We start from the raw sequence: 27,406 nt of genomic DNA on the forward strand, positions 1-27,406 counted from the left end.
ACACACACACACACACACACACACACACACACACACACACACACACACACACACACACACACACACGCCCTCCCTCCGTCTCTTATGCTGCTTTTTCAGCTCTCCGCTGAGCTGTTAATTGACAGACACTTTTGGAACATCCAATTAGAGTGCTTTACTCTTCACACCTTGGTAAAAGTCCACAGAGGTGATCTCCTATAATCTTTTTTTTTTTTGAGAGAGAGACAGAGATGCTGGGCTCCCTCACAGTGTAAAATCTACAGGTGTCAAACTCAAGGCCCGGGGGCCTGTTCTGGCCCACCACATCATTGTATGTGGCCCGCAAATGCAAAGCATGTGCGTCAACTTCCATGATCATTGCTAAAATCTGCACCAACATTTCAAATTGTCATGCGTGATTTTTGCAAGATTTGTTTTGTTACCCTGTTTACAGTCACTTGAACAATAATTGAACAAACTATGACCCTGGATTTCTGATTTGGCAATTAGTAATGCATCCATTTGTTGTGCGTGTGTTGAGATTGTACGATTGTACACATTTGATTTACCGTCATAACGGTGCACCACCACGCTGGTGACACTTTGCAAAATATAACAACAACAAACAACTCATTGTAGCTATTTGGCATGGAAGACAATTTGCCCCTACTTAAGCTCCTCTCCCTCCCCTTTTTTGTGGTTACCATGCAGCACAACAACATGGTTCCTTGTCCTAATTCCTTTGTGTGTGTGTGTGTGTGTGTGTGTGTGTGTGTGTGTGTGTGTGTGTGTGTGTGTGTGTGTTTGAGCTCAGCAGGGGTACCATGACCTTGTAAGTCCGGCAGACAAAGGCATTCTTTCAAGGCCAACAGCCTCTTCTTCCTCCACAAATTTCAGACTGAAAGTGAGAAAGTTCAGGAAAGAAACACATCCGGAGCTGCTGGAGCTGCTGTTTAAAGTATTTACAATAAATTCATTCCATACTTTGAAAACAGTTGAATGTCAACATGTCAATCAAGCATCTTACAGCACTTATTAACGAATCCTGCACCGTGTGGCCCAACTGGCATTTTGAACCAAATTAGTTTCAAATCAATATGCCAGTTATTCTTTTATTTTTAACTCACTTGAGAGGATCCAAACTTATCGACACCTCTCTACTCCCTTTCTCTCACTTAGACACACACGCGCTTTAATTAATTCTCATATCTTGCTCTTTCAACCTCTCGTGCCCTCGTCATAAATCCCCCTGTCAAATGTCCTACAAATGTGACCAATTGAATGCGCTGGGCAGGAGACTATTTCATTTTCTCATCAATATTATTATTTCAGACCATGACTCTCACACACGGCGCTCTCATTACTGTGCGGCACATAAACGAGCGAAGTGTTAATCTCAGTTTTGCTATTGTCACCCTCTTCATTCTCCGTTATCACGAGAAGATGAGGGCGGATTCCCCAGCTGAGCATTATGGTTTTCATAAAGACGGGCCGTGGAGGGATATTAGTCTCATATTTTATACTGAGGGTCCGTTTCATAAAGGAGCCGACGCCATTCACTGATGTTATTGTAGCTAGGATGCTTTTGGAGAGCTGTTTTGTTTGTCTTTCATTTGTTCACTTTGGCGAATCTCAGAGCGAGTGAAGAAGTCAGGCTCAATTTTACAACATGAGCATGTGAGGACACCTGCTGGATGATTGTTGACATTGTTCTTACATGTTGAGTCCAATCGTTCGCTGACTGTTGGCCATTTTTTTTTTCGAGCCAAGGCGCACACCTCCAAACAAGAAAATGAAAGGATAAAGAGTGGATAAGAAAAATCTACACAGCAACTCAAATGCCATTTTTATGTGATACATAAGAAAAAATAGACCAACATGAATCTTTTCAGAACGTCGGGCTACTGTATTTTATTTTTGTTGTGAAAATGTTACATTTCTACGAAGATCTGTATGGTTTCAACACGTGTGTGGCGTGTTAAAAAAGGGCATACAGTAAATAAAATCTCAAAGTCTCTCAACTTTTGGGGTGCTTGGATTAACTTTAGGGGTGCTTCAGCACCCCCCCCCCACCCCAAAATGGGCTGGACACACATAGAGATGGCAGTTACCTCATGTGTCATGTTGTGAATATGACTTCATCACACAAGACGAATGCAGAGTTTGGTGGATTTATTGACACTTTATTATCTTTAGTTGTTCATCATAACCTAAAGGACAAAGATAAAAAAATAGATTAAAAAAAAAAGAAAGAAAACCTGAAATTAAGTACTGTAGAATTGTGTGGCCTGTACCTGATCAATCCAGTCGTTGAAGGCGGACACACGGGTGAAGACGGTGGGCTTCTTCTCGTAGTTACAGCCCAAGCCCGAGACGAAACTGGCGATGCCGTGCACCTCCCAGGTACCCTCCATGTTCTTACAGTTCAGAGGGCCGCCCGAGTCTCCCTGAGGAGCAAGACAACATGTTTTATTCTGCTGATGGTTACAGGCAGGCTGACGAGGACTGGCTCAAACCTGGCAGGTAAAATGGGTTTAATGACGAGCAAAAAAAAATAAAACAAATCACTGACTATAGAAATGGCCGTTGTCAAATAATTGCTGTCAACAAACCAAAATATAGTATTTACTGTAGTGGAAAATTTTAAATAGTGAATGTATATAATTCAGAAAGTGCACCGCATTTTCATGGAAAATACGTTTCCAAGGTCACACGAAATTCAAACCGACATTGTCATATTCATACTTCCATTATTTGCTTTGTGAAAATTATTCACAACTATTTAGGTTGCGAATACGTCGCTGTCGTCGGGCGGAATCCGCGTTCCTCCAAAATCAACACTTTTCAGGAAGTTCTGAAAATGGCACTTGTGTGGGAAAAAAAAATATGACGATGATTTACCGAATTGTGACATAGGAGGTTCCGGCCCGACACCAGCGATATTCCCCTAAGATTGTCCTCTCCTCACATCCATTCCATCGAGCGACTTACATTGCATCCAGCCACGATTCCATCCCCACCGGCACACACCATGGTGGTCCTGACAGCGATGCCCCACCAGTCAGGCTGCGAGCAAGTGGGATGGTCAGCCACCGGCATCAAAGCCTGCTGCAGCTTATCAGCAATGGGGCCTCCGGCTAGAACACACATCACACCGTGTGAGCCACCGCTCGCACTACCTGCTGCCAGCGGCTTCCACAGGCAATTGCAAATGTTCAATTTAGGAGCATTAACTGCCAGAAATAAATTTGCCAGCATCTAACGCACGTTATTTTCATCGCAGCTCTAGAGGATTCCCTGGGATACTGCCTCTCGTCAATCCAAACATTATCCAAAAGACTGCGCGAGAGTCAGGATCTGTTCATCTCTAAGATGAAAAAAAAAACCCCCACAAAAAAACAAAACAAAACAAAATCACTTACTGTACAGTCTACCCCATCCAGTGATGAAGCAGGGGTAGAGGTTAGTCAGCAAGGTATCAGCTGCGGGGATGCATGCCAGCTGAACTTGGTCGCTCAAAGTCACCGGCTCAGACAGCTTGATCATGGCGATGTCGTTTCTACGTGAGACACACAGATGGAAGTTCATTGTTTGTAGCAGGTACATTTGGAACCGGACAGCGAGGGCACAACACCAGAAGCAAAGTTGTGTTCAGAATAATAGTGGTGTGCTAAAGTAGGAGTCCAGCTCGAGTTTAAAGTAGCTTTTATTTCCATACATGCATTCAGAACACTGCCCATTATAGTCCAAATCAAAACAGATGAAAATGAATGGACTTTCAGGAATCGAACTAAAATAAATATTTGTTAAAAGATGTTGGCTTGTCTGTCTATATTTGTTGCTGCACCATTTGTGTACAAATACATGTTACATTTACCGTTATTAACCTCGTCACATAGAAGCTATTCATTAGCCCGTCTATGGCGTTTCCCATCATGAACTTGCCGTGTTTCCAATACATTTGTGTGTATGGAAATAAAAGCTATTATTACAAATGTTGAGGTTTAAGATGTCCTTTATTCTTACCCATTCCCTCTCTTTTTAGTGTTATACGTCTTCAGCGGCTTCTTCCTTGAGAATGTTATTGTCAATGTCCATTTTGTTAAAAATAATAAAATAAAACAATCGGTATACTTTGAGCCTCAAAATATTGTTTCTCAATAAAGCCACTAGGGGTCGCACTTTTCCCATTGCAGTGCGTTTAATTGTGCGCGGGTCAATTGCCTGATGTGCAGGGGTATTATTATTATTATTATGATTTACTCATTATTATGTGATTGTCCAGTTCAGTTTCCTTTGGCTGCATCGTATTGCGAGCGGCGGGACTTACTTACTTTTGTGAATACACTGCTGCTACTTTGGACACCAATCCAGAGTATGCTCTTGTGCTTTGAAAAAGCTTTAAAAAGTGCAGAAAAAAATGCTCAAAACTACTTTCGCGTGGATCTGCAAAAATGAAAATGCTGTGATATACATGCTGGGTCAGAATGCCACCTTTTAATGAAACACTCGGCTGGATTTTATTTTTAAAAAAAAGAAAAAAAGAGAATTTTAAGTACAATAGGGATCTTTCTGCTTGTTTTCCACTGGAGAAGAATTATGAAACACATTGCATTGGGTAAAAGAAATATAACCAAAGAAGCTTTCGTCCACGATTGTTGCTTCTGTTGCGACGTACGAACGACTGCGCTGAACGCGTTTCTTGCCTTTTCACAATCGAATGTAACCAATGTTTACTCGCATTTATTCACTTTGTGACCAGTTCCCAAATGTTAGCATTGTAGACAAACGACCCAAGTGGCCCTTAAATGGAAACAAACCATTTGGAATTTGTCTTGGAATTTGGAATGAAATCACTCCATGTTAATTCTCCCATTTTTGGGGGGGTGGGTGGGGGTTTAAAATGAAGCACGTCTTACCCGAAAGCCACAAAGATGGGGTTCCATTTCTCATGCACAATGATCTTCTCAGGCAGGATGGCCTTGGAGCCGACCTCCTCCTCCACCAGGTTGTGTTTGCCCACAAACACCCTGTAGGAGAGCTTTTTGCTGTGGACATAAACACACACAAGCTGTTAGAGGATTTCATTTGGATGCAATTTGAATTTATTCATTTTCAGTAATGCGTGTGGTGCATGCATCTATCTATAATCTGATCCGCTTATCCTCACGAGGGTTGCGGGCGTGCTTGTTGCCCATCCCAGCTGTCTTTGGGCAGTAGGCGGCGGACCCCCTGAACTGGCCAGCCAATCGCGGGGCGCGCATCGACAAATAACCATTCGCGCTCACACTCACACCGAGGGACAATTTTGAATGTTGCATTAGCCTGCCATTCATGTCTTTGGAATGTGGGAGAAAACCGGAATACCCGTAAAAAAGCAACACACAGGCATAGGGAAAACACGCAAACTCCACACACGAAGGCCTGAGCCCGGATTAGAACCCTCGACATCTGCACTGTGAGGCGGATGTGCCAACCAGTCATCCACCGTGAATGCAGGAGCATTCTAATTCATCGGAAATGAAAGCCATTTCGTTGACTTGCATGCATATTTGATTTTCACATCACAGCATCACGCTCAAGAATTGGCACCTCTCCCCCAATCCAAGAAAGGACCGTTGAGTTAGTTTTGCTTTGTCAAGAGCCCCTCAGCCGCCACCCGGGGAGAATCGAACCCGAGGCCCCTTTTGTCACAGGCCGCGTTTGTGCCCGTTGGCTATGCGGCTGCATACGTGAGTTCTTGTATGTTAACACTCCTACTTGATGCAATGAGCGGCAGTCATGACCCAGTTGTCAGCAATCAGCGATCCCCCACAAGTGTGCCTCCACTCTCCATCCCTCTCATACTGAAGAGAAATCTGCACAGAGAACAAATACGCACGCACACAGAAAAGGTTTCGGCGATGGATGGCAGCTCATTTCGGAGGCAAACATCTAATTACTGCTCTTTCAGCAGCCCTTGAGTGTGTCAGCTAAGAAGCAGATGCCAGCCGCGTGACGCTTGCCGGTGGATTTGAAAAGCCAGACAGATGTGCCTGAGCGTTACCTGCCAGGGCCAGCTGTGAGGCTTGGCATCTTCGCCGTTGACCACACGGGAAGTCTGGGGCTCGATGGGCGGGGTGCCGCAGCCGAGGGCTGTGGGAAGGGCAACAGGTGGATGAAACATTCCTTTTTCAAATGTGAAATTACACATGCACAATATGGATTTTACCATGCGTTGTAGTTTATAGCTGTGACCGTTCAGAAATAATAAAAAAAAAAAAAAAAAAAAAAAAAAAGCAGGGCCGATACGGAATCGGTGCAAAAAAATAAAATAAATAAAAGCTTTGAGAATTGTTAACTTGCAACTATAATTAAAAAGTTTTGTAAAAAAAAAATTGTTGACTCGTGTGATTAGACATGTGGCTTTTTCACAGGAAAATAATGGTGACTGTTTGCTTTTTGGTGTGGCTCAGTTTTGTTTTCCTTTTTATGACACTCATTTGCATGCACTATCTACTTGTTGCAAGGCAGAAGTTTCTCTTAAAAAACACGCAAACAACATATAGTATGCCAGCTACTAGGCTGTTTGAATGACAAATTAGTAAGCCCCAAAAAAAAAGTCTTGCTGGTATAATGACATCATTTCACTTGTCCTACTTTCTTTTCAGTGAGGCCTTAAAACATTAAAAAACAAAACAAGAACAAAAAAAAACAAAAACATCATTAATTTTGCAATTGAATCACCATGTACAAAAAAAAAAATCCATCCATCAATTTTCTATCACATCAGGGTCACGGGTTGGGAGCCAACCCCGACTGACTTTGGGTGAGTGGCAGGGTAAGCCTCGGATTGGTCGCTGGCCAATCACACACAGATAACCAGCCAATCACACTTGAACTTCAGAACTGCGAGGCAGACGTGCTACCACTAGTACACTATGCTACCCTTTAAAATTAAAATATGAAACATGGGTGGGAAGGGGGGGAGACTATCAGGGGCCATCTGCTGGTTACGGAGGCAGTGCATACCCTGTCCTTAATGCGGAGTCATTGCTCTGAGGCATGCAGCACACCCTCAACCCACACACACACACACACACACACACACACACACACAGGAGCAAAGGAGGCCAGATGTTCTTACCAGCAGCAATGAGAACCGAGGCCAACACAATGGGGATCATGTTGATTGATGCGTCTCTAAAGAGGCCACTCAACACTCACTCGCTTTTAAACGTTCTTCCGCAGGCAACCCACCATTGGGAATGCAGTAACGCACGCGATTGGTGTGCGGTGCCCCCCCAAGGAATGAAGGTCAGCCAATGGCAAAGCGGCCCACGCAGGTGGCTCCTCTGGAACATTTCTCATGACCTTCATTTGGAGCTGAGCTCATGTCTCCTTAGTTGGCGAAACCTGTGCTAAATACATTTAACGATGAATGCTGACTTTTTTTTTTTAAGACTTTCATGCAGCAATAATGAAATCCTGCAACCTGATAACATGGGAAGCTGTCCACTGTAGCAACCGCTGTCCCTGAAAGGTTTCATAAAAAATGAAGTCACATAAGCACTGTAATATTGTTCCTGAATAGAATCATCATTTCTATATTCCCATTGAATGTCACTTCAGTGTAACCTGGAATTAACTGCTTGCATAAGAGCATGAGAAGCCAACATCTGGATTACTGGCGCGTGGGTGTGTTTGCTGTGAAACACAAAAATGAAAATCCAACCAAAGGAAGCATTGGAATAATAAATGAACAGATTGTGACATTGGTGCGGCTAATATTGACAGTCAGCATCAGAAAAAAAAATTTGGGAAATGGGGCAAATCTTCAGCACGCATTTATGCTGAGATGTCAATGTAATGCCATTGGTGTTGGATTTTTTTTGTTTTCCATTAATGGACTGCTGTTTACAAAGTGCTGTAAATGGAGCAAAAATAAGTCAGACAACAGCAGACAATAAAAAATAATAATACTAATAACAAAGACAGTAAAAAGCACAAAAACGATACAACTAAAACCAAGTCTCATACTGTGTCAAAAGCCGAAGAATAAAAATGAGTTTTAAGATGGGCAGTGAGGGGGCTTGCCGAACCGTTTCGTGGGAGGTCCTTCCAAATAGAAGGGACCGGCAAAGGAAAGGCTTGATGATCCCCTCTGAGCCTCCACTTGGTCCTCGTTACGTCTAACAGCATCTGGTCCGCAGACCTGAGGCACCAGGCAGGTGCGCAGGAGTGGAGGAGTTAAGGGGGAGGAAGGCGGGGCGAGACCATTTAAAGATTTGAAAACTAATAATAGAATCTAAAAGAGAACTCTAAAATGTACAGGGAGCCAGCGAATGGACACCAGAGTGGGAGTTACGTACTCCCTCTTACGAGTACCAGGAACGAGGCGAACAGCAGCATTGTGGACCAACTGGAGACACTTGATGGAGGATTTCCTGACTATTTTTATTAGTCGATTCAAGATTTGAAATTTCCCATTGATGTGAATGTGGGGGTAAATAGTTGTTTCTATCAACAACCTAGGGGCCTGTTCTCAGAATATCTTATCAGTTATGGGACATTGGAATTTCCTTGGAATGTTGTTGAAATGATTGTTTGCAAAGACAATGTTGATCTGGTCAAGGATGTAACCCCGGCTAAATTATGAGACCCTAATGAGGGTCTATATATAAAATGGAGGGATGGATGTGATGATGATGATGATGAAACAGAAAGTACCTGAACCATTCAATCAGTTCACCACTAGATGGGACAATATATCCATGTAGTTTAGTTTTACTTTCTCCCTCCTCTTGTTAAAACAGAGGAAGATGACTCGATACTGGTTCCAGAGGAAAGTCTGCCAGTTTCGTTCCGAAAGCTCTGTTTTGTAAGTTGGACTGAGGCGACCCTTTTCATGTGGCCACGCGGAGACAGATGAAGCATGACAACAAGAGAATAAGCCCAGATAGCCAGCATCCCTCTGTGAGCTTCTCCGCGGCCCAGATATGAAATTAATTGAAAGCTAATTAAAATTCTTTGTCCAATCTGTAAAACATTGTTGTGCTTATCGCTGCTCGGTGTCCACAATAGATGACCCCCCCCACCCCACCCCTCATGCACCCACACACTTACCACCGTATGATGATTAAACCTCTCGTATTCATTACACTGCTGGTGGGCAGATGCGCTCAGGTCTACCTGCAACGCGGAGCATGTGATGGATCTACCGCAGGGGGGGGCCGGCCCTCGCGAGGCCCCCCCTGGACTTTTGTAGCATCTTCGTCCCAGCCTGCTTTACCTGTCAGGAACTAGTGCTGAACTCTGGGTGACTCTGTGTTTATAGTTGCTCTCTATCTCCTTGTGGCAGTAAACATTGCCCTTCAATGAAAGTTCCTCACACGGAGCAAAGGGAGTGATATTATCTGGAAATATCAGGAGGAACAGGCACGACTTCGGCATACTGTGCATTTTATCTCAATGTACACTCACCAGCCACTTCTTTAGGTACACCTTCATCATCTAATGCAGTTGTTCATCAAGTATCATCTTAAAAAAACGAAAACAAAAAAAAAACACTTGGCTCACCCAGTACCACGATCATGACCAAAACTAAAAGACAGTATGGAAGAAGGCCAAAGTGTTTGTGAACCATGAACATTATTTTATCCCTGAAAACTAGATTGAATTATCATGTAGACCGCTTTAACATTTCGTTCGGTACAGTTTGGACATTCATACAACAGAATAAGTCATGGCTTCCTATGAGGACAACACACAACATGAGGACAAGCCCAGATTTCACACTGAGTAGGTCACGGGTGGTCAAAGTCAAGGCCCGGGGGCCAGATCTTGGCCCGCCACATCATTTCATGTGGCCCGCGTAAGCAATTCAAGCATGTCAACTTCAATGATGCTCGCTAAAGTCTGACCCAACGTTTCAAATTTTCATATATCATGTAATAATTACAATGTTTAAACAATCCATTATTCTTGACTTCTGATGTCAAAACTAGTTGTCCATCTATTTGTAGCTCGCTGTGTATGTAATATGTGGGCGTCTTATCTTTGACGGGCTGGCAGTGAGGACGGGTGGGCGGCAGGAAAGTATGGAGGCTATCCAAACTGACTTTGGGCAAGAGGCAGGGTCCACCCAGATTTGGTCACCAGCCAATCGCAGGGTGCATATCAACAAACAACTATGAACACTGACATTTTGTGGCACCATTTGGAGCAGGAGAGGCTCTGGATGCAAATCTCAGTTGAAGCTGAAGAAGTACCTTCAACAAAGCCAAATGGGACCCTATTAAGAGAAACACAAGACACAAAAAAAATAAATTGCAAATGTCAAGAAAACCGGGCACCAGTAAAAAATAGGTGCGTGAGCTACACACAGCCTGACAATTAGTCAAGATGGATAACCCCAATAAGGAACAAGTATAAGGCAGATTGGCCAAATATGGTCGGTGCCATGACACAATTAGAAATGAGCCCATCCGGGATTAACGAATCAGAAAAAAGAAGGTGTCCCAAACGACATCGTTTTGTTTATGCACGGGATTTTTTTTTTTTGCATGTTGTACTTCAGTCTCTCCCAGGAGAAGTTCAACAATTTGTTCTTCTGCCTTGGAAAATAAATTCCTCGGGACCAGAACCACTTCAACTCCAGCCTCTTTTTCCGCTCTGACTTTTGACATTGTTCTTGTTCCAAAGCGCCAGAGTCTTGATTAAGGTGTTGGATGCTCTCCTGCTCGCAACGATTTTACCAGCATCAGTTAAGGCCCGTGTTTGATGTTGCGAAAGGAGTTAAAAGATTCTTGGCAACATCAAGTCCATTCATTGCTATGACTGCCTCATTCTTGTCGGTTGCAGAAACAACTTGTTGCCACATTGAGGTCGGCCAAAAAAAAACACAAACACGGCACTTTCTTTTTTTTTTTTTTCCCACACTTTCACCCTGGCAGTCGTCTGCTCTTAATTGAGTGTTACTGTAATATAGCAAGAGCTTGATTTTTGTTTTTGTCGTGGACAGCGACAACTACCCTGAGGTGTTCCTAATACTTGAGTCGAGGCTTAATAACGAATCATAAAAGTGCTATGCTACCGAAACCGACAACTTATAGACTCCTCCTGTCACTGGCTGTGCATCGGATCGGCTCGTCCCTTTTGTGATTTAATTGGGGCTCAACATTTGCTGGCATTTCACGCCTTGAAAGTACACGCAGCAAGGAACCAGTCAGTTAATTAAATCTTCAGAAGGGCCTCGTGCCCCGACTGGTCTTCCTGCAGGTCTTGTTCCGACTTGCCGCGTTTCCACTCCCTTCGCGTCAAGAGGGAGAACGGGAAACACGGCTGCACGCAGGCTGTCTGTTATGGCGACTTCATATTTATTTGGAGTCGGCGTACGGCTCTCATGCGGCGGGACGTGAAGCTACATTTAATATGAATGAACCTCGCTGTGTTTTTGTTGGTTTGTATGTTTTACTCCATCAAGGAAGACCCAACAAAAATATTTTCTTCCCAAGCGGCTCCGAGGCACAGATCGAGTATAACCCAGGTCATTAAGATTTGGTCCATGTCCCGCCCCTTTTGAAAGAATATGTAAACATAACCGGATTGCTCATTAAAATGAAAACATCAGTTGGTGTGTGAACAGCGCAAAAACAAAAAGTAAACAAACGCCGCAAAAACAAACGTGCATTAATTCTGCATTCTGACGTGAGAGCTGCAGGCAAGATCCACACAGAAAAATGCGATGCACAACTCACAACATGATCTTCGAGGTCGTACATCACGCAAAGAATGTACACTATGTACAGACATGGCACTCTTAAGTCGACACCAATTATTCGCAGGATCACTTGTTCCAGTAAAATGCGGAAATAAAAGCTTCCTACCAACCAGCAAGACCTTCTGCAACATTTTGAAGCAATAAAGAGTCAGGTGGAACTTGACATTTTTATCCATACAAGAGAAACAGTAGGAAGAGTCTTGAGACATTTTTATGAGCAGCTGTTTGATAACGTGACTGATGTACCTTTTCCTTTTTTTTTTTAATGTCGAGCGATCACCTCTTGAACTTGGCACCCGTCCCAGAGTCCAAAGGCTCTCCTCTTCAGAGTGTCTGTAATAAAAGTGCAGCGTGAAGTCTCATTTGATTTGCACAGCAACAGGCCAAGCATGTCCGAGACCACAGAGCCACAGCCAAGTGAGTAGACGACATCGCGCCGTATATCAGCAAGATGGAATTGGCAAGCATTTTTCTTGGGGCTCTATGAATTCATTTCTAGCTTCATTTGGACAAAAAAAAAAGGGGGGGAAGGGGGGCTTCAAAGTATTTGGTTGGCATTTAAGATTAATTGGAATAACAATAGCACTGGTCATAGGGTGCGCTTGGAATTTTATGAACATGTACACAAAACATCAAATACCAGGAAGCGCATTGACTTTATGGAGCACTGAATCGCAGCTTGAATACCCTCGACGGGATGAAATGGTGTAATCTATTGTTACAATCTTTCAGTGCCAGCCGTTTTCAAACCCTTCTGTATCCTACCACATGAAAAAATGACGTACCTTGGATAAAATGGGTGGATTCTGGGGGGTGAAACGTCCTTGGCATTCAATGAGTTAAAGGAGACACTTGAATGTTTCGGTTCGCGTCTACCCAATAGGGCCAATGTCGGAATACTGGTATTTACAAATGTATGCTTTAGAGCAGTCTTCTCGAAAATCGAATGTATGTATCACGTTCGCACACCCCTATTCATACGCCAGGTGTTTGTGAAATGAAACATGAGACCAACAGTTTCAAAACTGTTTCCGCCATTAATGTGACAGATGGTCCAAACACACACAGGAAGAATGGAGATTGTTGTCACACACTACACAGAGTGCCATTGCCGCGGCTCCTTAAATTTGCTGTGCACCTTTTTGCAGCTTCCCCAAAATGTGATCTTTTCATCAATTTTGGAGGGATGTTCAGTTTTTGGAAATGTCACTGACATCGTGCCATATTTTCTTCACGGTCATCATAAATTTCACGGCATATGTAAATGCCTTGGGGAAAAAAAATGATACGAGTACCCTTCTCCCAATTAACACCTTTGAACAATGGCATCCCTCTGATGCTGTACTTGTACATACATGTCAATAAAAGCCTACTAGAACAACTGAACTTTATTTGTGGTTAATCAGAGGCACTTTCAACGGTTTCAGGTGTGTGCTGACACCCATTAACATGAGTTTGAATGGCATCCGTCTGCTGCTGTATTTGTACATAAATGTCAATAAAAGCCTACTAGAACAACTGAACTTATTTGTGGTTAATCAGAGGAACTTTCAACGGTTTCAGGTGTATGCTGACACCCATTAACATGAGTTTGAATGTGGTTAGTTGATTCTGATCATAGCCCTATCCCCAGTTATAAAAGGGTGTGCACACTTGTGCAACCAAATCGGCTCAGTTTTTAATTTATATTTATTTTTTGCTCGACGGAGCTTTTTAGTAATGAGGAAAACATTTTAAAATTACTTATTTTGGTCTCATTTATTATTTTTTTAAAATGGCTGGGGGAATTTTGATCAGGCAAATACTCCGGCTACCTCTTCATCCCCGAAGCATGCTGCAATAATTGCCACTGAACCTCACGTTGTTGACATTGTACGAGCCTGCAGCACTTATCTCTCCCTTGCATATGCTTTTGTTTTAATTGTCCGTGTTATTAGCATCTCAGGAACAACCTTTTTTTTTGTTTGTTGCCCTTTATACCAATACTTAGCATCGTTAAAAAAAAGGTGAAACCTGAGTTTAGCATGATGGCGCGCTATTGAACCGCAGCAATGATTTGGTTTTTGCTTACCGTGTGAATCCGAAGCAGCTATGGGGATACTGTGTGTGGTGATAGCAGGCAATGAATACGAATTGCTTATTGGATGGCAGATAAGGCGGCAGATAGAGCAAGTGTCATTCACCGTGCGCCGCCCCGGCCACCGTGTGCCAGTGGCGCAAGATGTTTCAGAATCTCACAAAGCACAAAATAGATCATGGTTCGCTCATGTATGCACATTTTTGATCGGACAGTTCAACTAGAGTGTTGACAGATTAGCAGTCACTGGTGTTCTACTATCGTTAGCATTAGAACAATTCCACAAGTGCTGGCATGCTGCATTATCTATTATTTTACAAAAATAAACGTTTTACATAAGCGAAGACATGCTGCCATTCTTGTCTTTTTCTGTATTTTTTTTTCACCCATTTTTTTATCATGATGATGACGAATATGAATATGGTGATTATGTTGACAATTTCTTTCCAGTGTCCAGCAGGCAGAGATGCCCCCAGGCCAAAGGTTTGGAGAGTGTGGCCCCGCTGGTGAACTCTGTCGAGGAAATCCCTGATCCCATTCCCACCACCATCAAGGGAACTGTCCCAACATGGATCAACGGGAGCTTCTTGAGGAATGGCCCAGGGAAGTTTGAATTTGGCCAAGACAGGTATACAGAACAGCACACTGCACTACTTTATGCTAATAATAAAAATGGATGGGTCATCCAAGGTAAAGGCAGCATGCCTCTCTTGGCTCTTACAAGACAAATGTAAGGATTTTTCTCAAACTAAATGCACCCCCCCCCTTCTCCCCGCCCAGATACACCCACTGGTTTGACGGCATGGCCATGATGCACAGATTTCACATCAGTGAGGGCAATGTGACGTACAGCAGCCGCTTCCTGAGAAGTGACTCGTACACGCGCAACTCTGAGATGAACCGCATCGTGGTGTCAGAATTTGGAACGCTGGCCATGCCGGATCCCTGCAAGAACATCTTTGCGCGATTCTTCTCACGTTTCCAGATCCCAAGTATGTGCCATTCAAATGCTGAGTATATGCTCGCGAAAGTGGAGGTCCCTTTCGTGCATCCTAATGTATCCCGGCCATCGAAGAATACATTATTATTATCATTGGAGCAGAAATACAGGCAAAGTAAAACAGACTTTTTTTTGTCATAAAACATGAATCAGAATTTCTATTCATATGAAAAAGCCCCTTCTATTTTTTTTATTCTGTTATTCGCGTAGATCTAAATTGTGCATTAAAATTCTCATATGTTAAAAAAAAAAAAATTTAAAAATCAGATTGAATACAAATAAAGTGCGATACATTTAACAATGCACCATTGATTTCAATTGGCCACGATGCACAGATCAGTCTTTGAACTTGACCTTGCTAAACAAAATTAAATCACCAACCGCAGCCAAGCATTGCATAACGATCTCAATCATCTGTATAATCCATAACATCTTTGGCGGAGGTAAATTTTAAAACCTTGTTCTGTTACTGTACACATATTTTGAGGGGGTGATCCAAATTCTTCTAATTCTTTCGGAAGCCACATTGTTGATGCTACTATAAAGCTCTATTCGGGATATCAGTGTGTTTAAAAAAAGGAGAATAAAGCTTCAAAATCCCTGACGAAGGCTTTCATCTCGCACACGCGGCCGCTTTGGGAGCACTGCACATTTGCTTTCAGTTTAAACAGCAGATGTCTGAGTTGGAAAGGAATATTTTTTCAACAGCCTATTATTCTTTTTTTTTTCCTCCCCACTCAACTTTTTAAGGGAATTACACATTTCTTGCATTTTTCTCCATGGTTTGATCGGGATTAGAATGTGCGGCGTCGATACACACCCCTCCAAATGCATTCAAACAAAGAGGCCGATTTCTGACGTTTGCCCAAAATTCCCCAGGAGCTTTTTGAAGTTGTTTGTGTTGAAGGGCTGCTATTCCCTTCAGTCATCTATTCAGCAGGCAAAATACAAGTCTCGAAATCGCCTTGCGCTTGCGAGTCCAAATCATCCTTCACTTTTCCATACACTGCTGTTATGTCATTTTCTACGACGAACAGAGGCCACTGACAACGCAAATGTGCATTTTGTCAAGTACAAGGGAGACTATTTCGTCAGCACGGAAACCAACTACATGAGGAGAATTGATCCTCAAACTCTGGAAACGAAAGAAAAGGTAGCGAGACAATACGGCCTCTCCTCGGTGTTCTCCTGGAAGTGACATCAAATACATTTGCACCATTTCAGGTGGACTGGAGCCAGTATGTTGCTATCAATGCAGCCACGGCTCACCCACATTATGACCGCCAAGGGGCCACGTACAACATGGGCAACTCTTACGGGAAAGGAGGTAACACCCAACACAACTCACAAAACGCAAACAAAAACCCGGAACATTCAGACCGAGTGACTCGGCCTAATGGGAGTGAAGTGGACCTTCACTGTAATGGAAAACCTGCACCCGTGTGTTGTGTTCTGAGGCTCGAAATGCTGTGTACTTTCCTGTATTCTTTTTATTAACTGAACCACAGAAACATGGCGAGATTGCCAAAGAAAATATGACTTGTAGAGGAACTTGTTGACTCAAATACTACGCCTGCATAAATATCGATATCGGTATGCAAATGATACCCGGCAGAATGATACCTGATGAAAAAACTTGAAATTATTTGTGTTTGTATTAATTCAAAATACTAATTAGGACACATTTGACAAAGAAAAAAAAAATTCGGGCTCCTGAATCCAAACATGAGGCACTATTTTCGGGGATGAAGTCCCGGCCCTGCCTGGAGGCCTGGATGTCCAGTGTTGCACTTTTGAAATTTGACTTTAAAGCCGATTGATTCTATTAGCTGCAATCGGATATCCACGCTCGGGGTTAAGAGCGGTTGCGTTCCGCATACTTGTTATATCTTTATTTGTATGTCGGATATGTGTAAACACATTCTTCTTTTCGAGTAAATGAGAAAGAACGTGCAAATTCCAAACAGGAAAAGATTCAAAGCAGGAATCTAAGAACTGTGAAGCAAATGTGCTCACCACTAGGCTGCCCTAAATATCCCTGAGACAGTTTCAACCGAAACCGAGCATCATGATTTTTTAATGCTTCTTTTGTGCTGAATCTCATTACACTGCGCAGATATACCAAATAAAGTGGCCGACGAGTGCCTGCTCGCGCATCTTAGTTTCCTTTGTGGATTGACTGTATTTAATAAGAATATTAATTATTCATATTATTACTTATTTACGCGTTTATTATGTTTGCCTGTGTTAAATCCAATTTCATGTTCTCAATTCCCTGCCTCCTCTATTTCTATACGCATTGTTATTACACCTACGGTACGCCACCGAGGCGCGCGTACGCACTGATGTGTTTGAGTACCTCCTCAGGTTTCTTCTACAACATCATCCGCGTGCCCCCACCCGAGGAGACGGGGGTGAGCGAGGACTGCGCAGATCTGTACGGAGCCAAAGTCCTCTGCTCCATCCGAGCGAGCGAACCCAGAAAACCCTCCTACTATCACAGCTTCGGTGAGACGCAGCACGTCGCCAAAGGGATAAGTAGAACGAATGCATTCTATGGGAAGAGCTTTGGCGGCTGCCTGCTTTGACAGGCTTGAGCCTACACTTGACTTTTTTTCTTTTTTTTTTTCAGACTCTTATTAATTGCTCATTCAAATTCTAGTCTTACCCTGCTTCCCTTTGTCAATCACAGCGCCTTTGTATGGTGTTCAGTTCTCACCAGCTGTGCGCGTTTGATTGTCTCTCTTCCTCCCAATTCCCAACAGTTGTTCGCCTCCAAAACTCCGAACAAATATTGAAAAAGCCAAAAATAAGCAAGTCGGGACGAGCAAGAGCAGATTTGGTGTGTTTTGATATGTAACGTGACCTGATAGCCCTCCTTCCGTGGTTGCTTCTGTACATAAACAATACAATTTTGTGTAGACCTCCGTGCTATTCCTGGATGGCACCGAGACATTTTTTTGCCAAGAGCAAAGCATTGCAAAGGGGTTCAAGGCGCCCACTTGGTAGATTAGCAGTAGAAGCAGAGCAGCTGTTTATTTCAACATTGACTTGCTTGTATGCAAGCACATATTTTCGTCTCCCAATTCCCTTGATTGTGTCACATAATATCGCTTTGTATTGTTTTGCCAAAGAAGTCAGGGTGCGGACTGCGGAATGTGTTCCTCTAAGACAAAGAGATAGGACAGAAATAAATTGTTCATTGTTCTTATTTTTGGGACGTTTAAAGCCAAACACAAATTGTTCCAGGCATGTCACCTTACATTTTTTTCATATTTTAAAATATTGGAAAGACTATGTATGCGCTGTGCTTTGTGCTTCAGTGGGCCTTACGGCAGACTGAATGCGTTTTCTATCCACGCCCCTGGTGCATCTGACAATTTGGTGATAGAGGGAAGAGTAGAATTTAGAGCAGCTAAAAGCAGGTCTAAGTTGTGGCGCAGGCGGTGTAATGCGATGGATTTGATGGAGATGGAGGCAGACAGATCATGATTTCGAGCTCCGCGGACGGGTGCGGTGGATGTCATCATATTTCTTTCATACCTCAGAATCATTGTAACAATCAATTCATTGAATAAATTCATATTACTATCGCAGATAAAGTGTAATACTGTAAATATACTATATGTAAGAACACCCCGCCGATCACATCGTAACTATGAGTAGAGAGGGGGTTGTTGGACACGGACGCATGATAGAAGGCAGTCTCGAGGTGCCGACTCCACAGCGGCCAAATTTACATCAAGTGGCGATTTTCTTGTACTTCCTTTTAAATGTAGCCCCCACCCCCCTCCAAAAAAAAAGCCAACAACTTTTTTGTAATGCATTAACTGTACTGAGTCATAGCTGTATTGAGGCTTAGCAGTGAACACACAGCCCAGAACTTAGCCTTTATCATGTGATAATTATTATTTATTTAATAAGAATCATAGAATTTACAGTATTATAATAAAATGACATATAATGCCATGACATAAAGTGAATGTCAAGAATTCAACGGTTTCTGCCACAATTGTTTTGTTTCAAATCAATAGCCATTGTGCCGTTCCGTCTGATGTTCATGCCTTGGCCACCTGGGGGCAGTATAAAACACAAATAGGTGCATATAAAATGTGTTCAAATATTCGTTGCGTCAAGGGTTATAACAGGATGCTATTCTTTGCACTCGTCTATGGCTTTTCACATTATTTCTTAGCATTAAGCTAAACAGACTTTCTTGGGGCACGTGGTGGTTTTAAATACAGAACATGTACTTTTTCCCAATTGTTTTCTTTCTTTCCTACAGTCATGTCAGAGAACTACATTGTGTTTGTGGAGCAGCCCATTAAATTGGATCTCCTCAAGTTCATGCTGTACCGCATCCAAGGAAAAAGTTTTCACAAAGTCATGAGCTGGGAGCCCCGCTACGACACCATCTTCCACCTGGTCGACCGGCACACCGGGAAAGTGAGTGACATCATTGATTTAGAACTTCGACAGTCCATCTCGTCTTTTTAGCCTGTCTTAGGGGGTCACCAACATGCGCATCCATTTTTAGATTCACTTGTGTTCAGAAATACCTGCAACAACTCTCCATCCGATGCAAAGAATTACAACACCTTAAATGTGTGTGATGTGGTACCTGTAAACAGGAGAGTGAAGTGAAGTACCGTGCAGCTGCCATGTTCACGCTGCATCAGATCAACGCCTTTGAGGACAACGGCCTACTGGTTATGGACATGTGCTGCGGGGATGACGGCGAAGTCATCGGAGACTTCACCTTGGAGAACCTCCGCAGAGGCCCAGGAGAGGAGATGGACAAGGTCAGTTTGTGTTTGCTTTGAATTAATTCATGCATAGAAATAATGATGTTTTAGGTTTGATTCCTTAAATTACCAACCGATTTCTAATAAAATTGAGTGTGTCTACATTTGATGACGACTAACCCCACTACTGACAAAAATATTTTTCGTGGTTTCAAAGCATATTTTGTTGTGCTAAACTCTCAGGTGTGCCAACTCCTTTGTGCTTTCTTTGGTCAGTTTTACAACTCACTGTGCAGAAACCTGCCAAGGAGGTACGTTCTGCCGTTACATGTCGACAAATCAACACCCCTGGACCAGAACCTTGTCACCTCGCAAAACTACAAAGCCACAGCCAAAATGACCAAACCTGGAGAGGTACCCTTCATCGCCGAATAATGATTTTTGGGATAAGAGCAGGTAGAAATGTGAGGAATCGTTGTACATCTTATTTGCATTAAAAACACGAATTAAATATAATTCATTAGAATATGTTTGGATGAGATAAAAACATAAAAACCTGACATGAAAGCTGCTTTGGTTGATTGACAGGTGTCTTTTGATTGACAGTTGAGTCTTAACTGTACCGGGGCTTAACGGTAAAGACAGAACATAGCCCCAATCACGCAATTACATCAGTTTTTCACTGTGAAAATAAATAAATACAATTGCATCAATGTGAGTGAACTTTTGACCTCGTCTAGGTTTACCTGACCCACGAGGAACTTCACGATGACGAACTGCTGAAATACGGTGGCCTCGAGTTCCCTCAGATCAACTACGAGCGCTGCAACGGAAGACCTTATCGCTACTTCTACTCGTGTGGTTTTGGACATGTCTTCAGTGACTCCCTGCTCAAAATGGACGTTCACACCAAGGAGCTTAAGGTCTCCACTGATCACGCACTGCTCATAAATATCAAACATATCCACATCAAAACCTAAAATAAGCTCCAAATGTGAAAAAAAAATATGATTTCTTTTATATTAAAAAATGCATTTATTAATAAGAGAAAAAATGTAAGCACAATTAGCATAATTATGAAGTATAAATTTTTGAATTGTGCACAAAATGAACCAGCCAGTGATGGCCGAGCGGGCGCGTCATAACTAATTGACATGTTGAATTGGGCGTGTCTTAACCAACATGGCAGAGGCTCTGTCGAACCCCTGAGACCGATTCACCAAACCCCTGGGGTTCGATCGAACCCAGGTTAAGAACCACCGTATTACACGAAGGTTGGAGTGGGAAGCAGTTGACCAGGAGTTTTGTTGTTAGTGCCGAGCACATTTGAATGCAATATTTCCTCCTTAGGTGTGGCGCTATCCTGGCTTGTTCCCGTCTGAGCCTGTTTTCGTTGCTTCGCCCGAGGCGACCGAGGAAGATGATGGCGTTGTGTTGTCAGTCATTATCACGCCACGAGAAGTGAGTTTGCAAAATAATGTCAACCGATTACCGTTCGGCAAACACTAATGTGTTCCGGTTTTGCTTGCAGGACAAAAGTACGTTCCTTCTCGTTTTGGATGCTAAGACCTTCAATGAACTGGGCAGAGCAGAGGTCCCTGTCAATATTCCATACGGTACCCACGGTGTCTTCAATCTCATGGGTTAGAAGTTCCACTGGTACGGGACCCGTCAACCCGGCCACAAACGACTTGCCTGTGACAATAATGAACTCTTGAACTGAACAATAGCAAAAAAAATAAGTGCTTGAATACTGTTTATGGAATCCACTGATTGGAATAGGTCCGGTCCACAAAATCATGTGGTAAGAATGTTCTCCTGGCAATTATAAGAATGGCGGTCTTTGGAAGCAAACTTGTCCCAAAGTGCATTTCGATCTGACCCAAATGGAAGTCTTTGAAGGACAAATCCTTTTCAGAATTGCGTAAACAAATGTCAGCAGAAGACAATAAAATGAAATCTGTTTAAATCTTTTTTTTTTTTTTTGCATCATCGCGCCACTTGAAACACGACACTTCCAGCGCGAGCGGAGCATGCACTTAGGAGACATCAAAATGCATCAGAGCAAATTCAATTTCTGTCAAAGTTAATGTGATAGAAATGGACGGCGCGGAGAAATGGCTGGAAAACAAATGGATCCGACTGGTCGATAGCCTCCTGAGAGTCTGCCAGAAGTCACGTCAAAAACTTGTTGCTGTTGAAATGAGCAAAACAACGTTGACATTCACTTAAACGTCGACATGTCAGACCTGATGTGGGAACAAGAGCACTTTGATGTCGCAATAACAACAACAAATAAACAACCGTAATAGGGAATGTCCAAGGCTCGCTGTAGCCTGGACTGAATACGAAGTAGCCTGTGGCGGTGCCTGTCACTCCACCTTTCTCACCATTGACTCCATTGGCTATTTTCACCCTCCTATTGATTCGCGCGGACGAGTTTCACCTGACTTCAGGCTCTGCGCCTCACACAGCCACCAAAGACTCCCTCTAAATGTTACATGACTCACTCGTCCAGAGCCTTCAGAGAAAAGTGGCAACTGGAATTGCTTTGTCTTATCGTTCCCCCCCAAAAAAAAAGATTATCCACGCCACGCCGTTGTTGTGAGTCACAAAGACCCCATTCAGTCAGACCCAGAATGCAAATGGTAACGTCTCATGAATCCAATACGACCATCACGTTACTCTCTATGATCACCCCCTGGTTACTCTGAAATATTAAAAAAAAGAAGGTCTGTGAGTGTCAGAAAACCACCATGTGCCCTTCCCCCGTTACACTAACTAAAATATTTCAGTAAAAAAAAAAAAAAAAAACAAACAAACTGAATTTTAATGACAAAATGTAGGCAAATGAAAAGTGTGTGTCTCTGAAGTTGATCAAATGAGTGTTGATCCAATTTCGGAACGCTCGGCCTCGGAATGCTCTCAGCCGAATGCCATTCTACTTTCGGGACTGTGTCCGCGCTGAGTCAAGCAGATGTCTCATCTTCATATGCTTTTTATTCATCACACAGGCAGGTCTGAGCGGCGGCATATTGTTCCAATTGATGTAAGGCCACATCTAATATAGCGGGAATTAGAAACAGTTCTCTGTTCCTCTGCTGCCGACCACCTAATAAGCATGCTGCACTAGTCTCCCAAGATACGCATTAATTAGCTCATAATTTCTAATCTAATCAGTCATGCTTAACCTCTCTCTGACAGTCTGCCTCTCGGTGTGTGTGTGCACGCGCGTGTAATGTTCAGTTTATATAAGTACAAGTGTGATGTGCGTGTCAGGCATATCCAGGAGACCTTTGCACTCAGTTCACCCGAAGTTTAATTTGACTTGAGCAAAGCAAAACCTTATCAAGTGAGCCATGCATGCAGTTCATTTGAACTGTGGGCTAAAAAGAATCAATGGTCAATTTAATGTGTTTCGGATAAAAAAATAAATTTAAAAAAAAAAAACATTGTGGGAGAACGATGCATGCACACGATAAAATACTGGCTTGTTTTCCAAACCCGCTTGTTTGGGTCGCTGTGGATTTTGAGCAGATTGAATTACTTTTACCCGAGGTTGTGATACTTATTTTGACCCCGTCGATTGCGTTGGAGATTTTTTTTCGTGGTGCCGAAGAGCTGAAACCGGTTGTCGTTGCTGACTATCGTGCACCGAAGTAGATTTGATGTAAGATGCTTAGGAAACTTGGCACACAGAGGGGTTGGGGTTCAAAGCCCGGTCAGGGCAGATGACACACCCACGTAAAATGTGTTTGTGGAAGGGAGTCCGGCGTAAAATCTCTGCCAAACATGACATGCAAGTGACTCTCTGAAAGTTGCTTCTTCTTGTTCAAACATGTTGGCCATGAAATCATTGATCTATCTATTTATTTAGTGATTTACACAGACACACACACACACACACACACACACACACACACACACACACACACACACACACACACACACACACAAACACACACACACACAAACACATTTTTTTTAACTACAGCTCAACTGATAAGATGTGTCTTTTCCACAGATGCTAACCCTTTGCTTGGTAGCTTAATTCAACTCCTCCATATGGGTAATTTTTTCCACAATGTTGGATCAGAATCTTAACCCAATATGCTGGGTCAAATCCTCAACCCAATGCACTGCTTATAAATAACCCAGCATTGGCTCGGTCCTTTTTGGACCCAGTCCTGGGTTACTTTTGACCCAGCAGTTGTGGGAGCGTAAACGCTTGCACTGCTACGCATGCCGCAACACATGAACACGCGCGAGGTGACTGAATTTGCACGCAGGCGTGTCTCTCCTGATTTGAATGCCGACACTCATCTCATCTGACCCACAAGAAGTCTTAACTGTTATCGCCATCATTATTTCCCCCCGCGAAGGCATCACGATACGTTCCATATTCAGCATATTAGCCACACTTGTCAGAAGCATCACGGGCAGGCTCCCCTCGATGCTGAAGCCGACGTGCTCACACACGCGCACGCACGCGTGCATGCACAAACACACACTTAGTCTATTTATCTTCAGCGTCTCCATCAACCGCTGACGCGCTGATTAGATGCAATTCTGCGTGTGCTTATTCTTACAATAGGGTGATTTTTTTTCCACTCCCCCCCTCCCCGCAATAGGATATATGAGCACAGCGGCATGCAGATGGATGTGTACGCAACTCTCTTTGCAGTCCATATAAAGAGACGCACATGCATGTTTTATGGAGCCGTATATATATCAGCCACAATATTAGGTACACCATTTCATAAGGCTCAACTCAAGAGCTGGAGCAAAAGTCTGCCTTTGGAAAGACACCCCACCCCCCACCCCGCCCCCCCTCACATATTAATTTAAATCAGCACCATTTTACATACTCATCTCCTGTATATGCTTGAATCTTGGGTTTGTGCAGTTATTGCAGGAATGATTAGTTTCGGTCGTAACTGTGCAGTGCTCGTCAGTGAATACTCCCCCAAAAGATTTGAACCTGAGTTTCCTTCAGAGTCAACAGTTTGTGTGGCACACATGTGTCATGATTGTGTACTTGTGTGTCTCCAGCAGAGGAGGGCTTTCCCTCCAGCGTGCACACGCTGCTGCCAACATGTTCATCAAGTTTTAAGTTGTTTGCTAATGCTCAAGTGTTATTTTTTGAGACCTCTCGATCTTGTCATTGTCAGTTTTATTTTTTGCTCTCTAGTTACTCGCCTTGAAAGTACTTCTGTTATTTTGGCTTTGATCGTGCTCTTGTTTTTGTTTCGTGAAATTGGACTGTAGTCATTTTGTTTTGAATCTCGGACTGACAATTTCCTCGCCTTTGCAAGTGCTTTTTGTTAATGTATTGTTTTTCTGGGTTCTTTTTGACCAGCGATTTCCATTTTTACTTTGTTGGTGCACTTTTGTGATTGAATAAATATATATATATTTTTTTTTGTACTGATTTTGTTTGTGTCTATGTTTGTGTGCCCCGATCGCCATTCAGTTCGTTCCTGAACCGTGTCATTATGTGACAAAATAATCCCAAAACTGTGGGCAATTGAATTCAAATAGGATTGCTCAATGTGCATGTATTTCTTCAAAACAACACATAAAATAGATATATTTTCACTTACAAATGGATAAAAAGCTCACTATTTAAATATTTTGAAGATGATATCTAAAATATTGGGAAAAAAAAAACCCTTCTACCTGTGGCTGCATGGGTTTTGGGTTTTCTCAGGGTGCTCCGGTTTCCTCCCACATTCCAAAAACATGCATGGCAGGTTGACTGGACACTCCAAATCGTCTCTAGGTGTGAGTGTGAGCGCAAATGGTTGTTCATCTACATGTGCCCTGCGATTGGCTGGCAACCAGTTCAGGGTGTCCCCCGCCTATTGCCCAAAGACAGCTGGGATGGGCTCCGGCGCGCCCGCGGCCCTTGTGAGGAGAAGCGGAATTAAAAAAATGGATGGATGGATAGATTTCACTGAATCTGTCATCTCGTTGTCACACCCGACAACGAGGTGATGTTTGGGGTTGTGTTGTAATTGTTCAACACAGTGAAGTATTCTGTGAAAGCGTGGCGTAAATGAGCAAATTAGAAACAATGTGATGCGGTACACTGCAAAATGACACAAACATAAACACTTTGTGAAACGACTACCTCATTAAAACTGAGCAGAATGATGGTAACGGTTACATTTAGGATATACTCGTTAGCGGCTGAGTGTAAAGGGCAAATGAATCTATCCAAGCAAAACGTATGTTGAATGTTTATTAGCGTATTTTGAAGAAGGGCAGGACAAAACCGAGCGTCGTCGCTATGACAGACCGTCAGACTCTTGGGGGAGATGACAAGAAACTCAGCCCAACATGGCCGGAATGAAGAATTCACAATTTGGAAGGGAGCCTGCGCTGACAGTCAAGCGTCATTATATGAGTCAGTCGGCCGGCACTTTGTCACTGTCACTGTCTTTAAATGGAGACTTTTGTTTTCAAGATTCGTAAAGATTTATGACATTCTCGCCGCCATCTGAGCGATGATGTACAACAAAGTCATTTTGTTTAATGCGAAACCACTTTGAAAAATGGCACATTCCGTGGGCTTGACCGTTCCCCGAGAACAAATACTGTACAATGCCATGCATTGTGCCATAGCTTTAATCTCCCTTTCCGTCAAAGGAAACACAGACGCCATTGCCAGGATATTGCTGAAATGAGTGATGTCATCTGGCCAGGCCGACTCGGAATCCACTGTAACAAATCTCCTCCGAATCGCTTTGATTTCTTTCTGTCAATCCAAAATGAATTTAATGTGGAGGAAGTGGAAAGTGAACTACAGTTTTGGTGGACAAAGTGATACGCTTCATTGGCACTGTCAGAGAGGTATTCGCTCAAAAATAAGTTTGTTATTGCCGCGTGGCACCGCACTGCATCATACTGACAGTTGCTTCTCACACGCTGCATTTTGAACCACTCATGGAGCTTCAGAATGTCAATTACATGAAAAATAATTTAAAAAAAGAAACACCTGACATGACCGCTTTAGGCACACGTTTGGTGGGTCTCATTTCGGATTTTTAAAGCCATCATTTGCAAGATGTATTCAATGTAATAGCAATGGAGTATGGTAAATAATTACATCGGTTTCTCAGTTGAATCTGAAAGCATAAAATAGACAATCTTTTTTATGCAGTGTCGTAATTTGCGGAGGTTGAAAAAGTAACAAGGCTATTTTAACAATGTTAGGAGTATAAAGTACTGCTATCTACTTTCAAAATTAGTAAGTTAAACTCAAATGATGTCTGGATCAAATCCACCACAATCACGTTGCACCACCTGTGCCACAACTTAGACCTGGTTTCACTGGGTCTAAAGTTAAGTCTACTTTCGCTCATCGTTACCATCAGGTGGGCCGGGGGCGTGTCATACAAAACCCCCTCGCTCAGCCTGAATGCCCAGCGAGGCGTAGAGTGGTCTGCCCAATTCCCAAACACGGTAAACTGGACTTCGCCCAGCACGGAAATGAAGTTTCGCTCGTATTTATTCCGCACGCCTCTCTTCGAAAATAGAGCCCTTGTACTTCGCGCCACAAACCAGAGTCCAGCTCACCCAGGGCCCCGTCATGAGGACAATCGCTCATGAATATATGGATTGCGCAGCTGTACCTAACAAAGTGTCCCCTGTGTGTACCTTCTAAAGTCGCTTGATGTCATGATGTCATCTCCTCGGGGAGCATTCTTTTAAACCACCAGCAGCCAAAGGTAGAATGAAGTCTCTCTTGCATTCCACACGTTCTCCAATGAGGTCAGCTCACCCTCGCAGCGCCCTCTAGCGCCCCCCCCCGTCCTCCTCCTCCCCCACCCCCCCTACGA

The 27,406-nt window shown here is 43.2% G+C and overlaps 2 protein-coding genes and 1 long non-coding RNA gene across 4 annotated transcripts; 1 reads left to right on the forward strand and 2 right to left on the reverse strand.

Annotated features, from left to right (window-relative positions):
* Nucleotides 1–2,136: 2,136 nt before the first annotated feature.
* Nucleotides 2,137–7,210, reverse strand: ela3l (elastase 3 like). The gene is made up of 8 exons (XM_019885426.1): nt 7,106–7,210; nt 6,026–6,114; nt 5,740–5,837; nt 4,899–5,027; nt 3,402–3,538; nt 2,971–3,116; nt 2,274–2,426; nt 2,137–2,189 (listed from the first exon to the last, which is right to left on the reverse strand). Exons 1-8 carry the CDS (start codon nt 7,143–7,145, stop codon nt 2,172–2,174), a joined length of 810 nt encoding a protein of 269 aa, XP_019740985.1. The 5' UTR covers nt 7,146–7,210; the 3' UTR covers nt 2,137–2,171.
* A 4,569-nt stretch (nt 7,211–11,779) lies between these two features.
* LOC109525363 (uncharacterized) lies at nt 11,780–19,523 on the reverse strand. Of its 2 annotated transcripts, none has more exons than XR_002170132.1 (2): nt 19,439–19,523; nt 11,780–12,073 (listed from the first exon to the last, which is right to left on the reverse strand). It is a non-coding gene; the product is annotated as an uncharacterized LOC109525363 (long non-coding RNA). The 2 variants fall into 2 exon arrangements; XR_002170133.1 differs by lacking the exon at nt 19,439–19,523 and adding an exon at nt 17,177–17,259.
* Nucleotides 12,051–21,534, forward strand: bco2l (beta-carotene 15, 15-dioxygenase 2, like). Its single transcript, XM_019885800.1, has 12 exons — nt 12,051–12,157; nt 14,268–14,445; nt 14,598–14,809; nt 15,855–15,970; nt 16,042–16,144; nt 17,185–17,325; nt 19,103–19,263; nt 19,449–19,619; nt 19,839–19,976; nt 20,303–20,485; nt 20,913–21,023; nt 21,094–21,534. Exons 1-12 carry the CDS (start codon nt 12,130–12,132, stop codon nt 21,208–21,210), a joined length of 1,659 nt encoding a protein of 552 aa, XP_019741359.1. The 5' UTR covers nt 12,051–12,129; the 3' UTR covers nt 21,211–21,534.
* Nucleotides 21,535–27,406: the final 5,872 nt, after the last annotated feature.

This window comes from Hippocampus comes, unplaced genomic scaffold, assembly GCF_001891065.2.
Source record: "Hippocampus comes isolate QL1 unplaced genomic scaffold, H_comes_QL1_v1.1 scaffold78, whole genome shotgun sequence".
NCBI lineage: Eukaryota > Metazoa > Chordata > Actinopteri > Syngnathiformes > Syngnathidae > Hippocampus > Hippocampus comes.

Coding starts and splice junctions, on each gene's coding strand:
- ela3l (XM_019885426.1), bottom strand. CDS start 7,145: ATGATCCCCATTGTGTTGGCCTCGGTTCTCATTGCTGCTG. Junction 3,539..4,898: donor CCCATCTTTGTGGCTTTCGG/GTAAGACGTGCT, acceptor TGTCTCACGTAG/AAACGACATCGCCATGATCA. Junction 3,117..3,401: donor TGGATGGGGTAGACTGTACA/GTAAGTGATTTT, acceptor TGTGTGTTCTAG/CCGGAGGCCCCATTGCTGAT.
- bco2l (XM_019885800.1), top strand. CDS start 12,130: ATGTCCGAGACCACAGAGCCACAGCCAA. Junction 12,158..14,267: donor GACCACAGAGCCACAGCCAA/GTGAGTAGACGA, acceptor ATTTCTTTCCAG/TGTCCAGCAGGCAGAGATGC. Junction 20,486..20,912: donor TTCACACCAAGGAGCTTAAG/GTCTCCACTGAT, acceptor TTTCCTCCTTAG/GTGTGGCGCTATCCTGGCTT.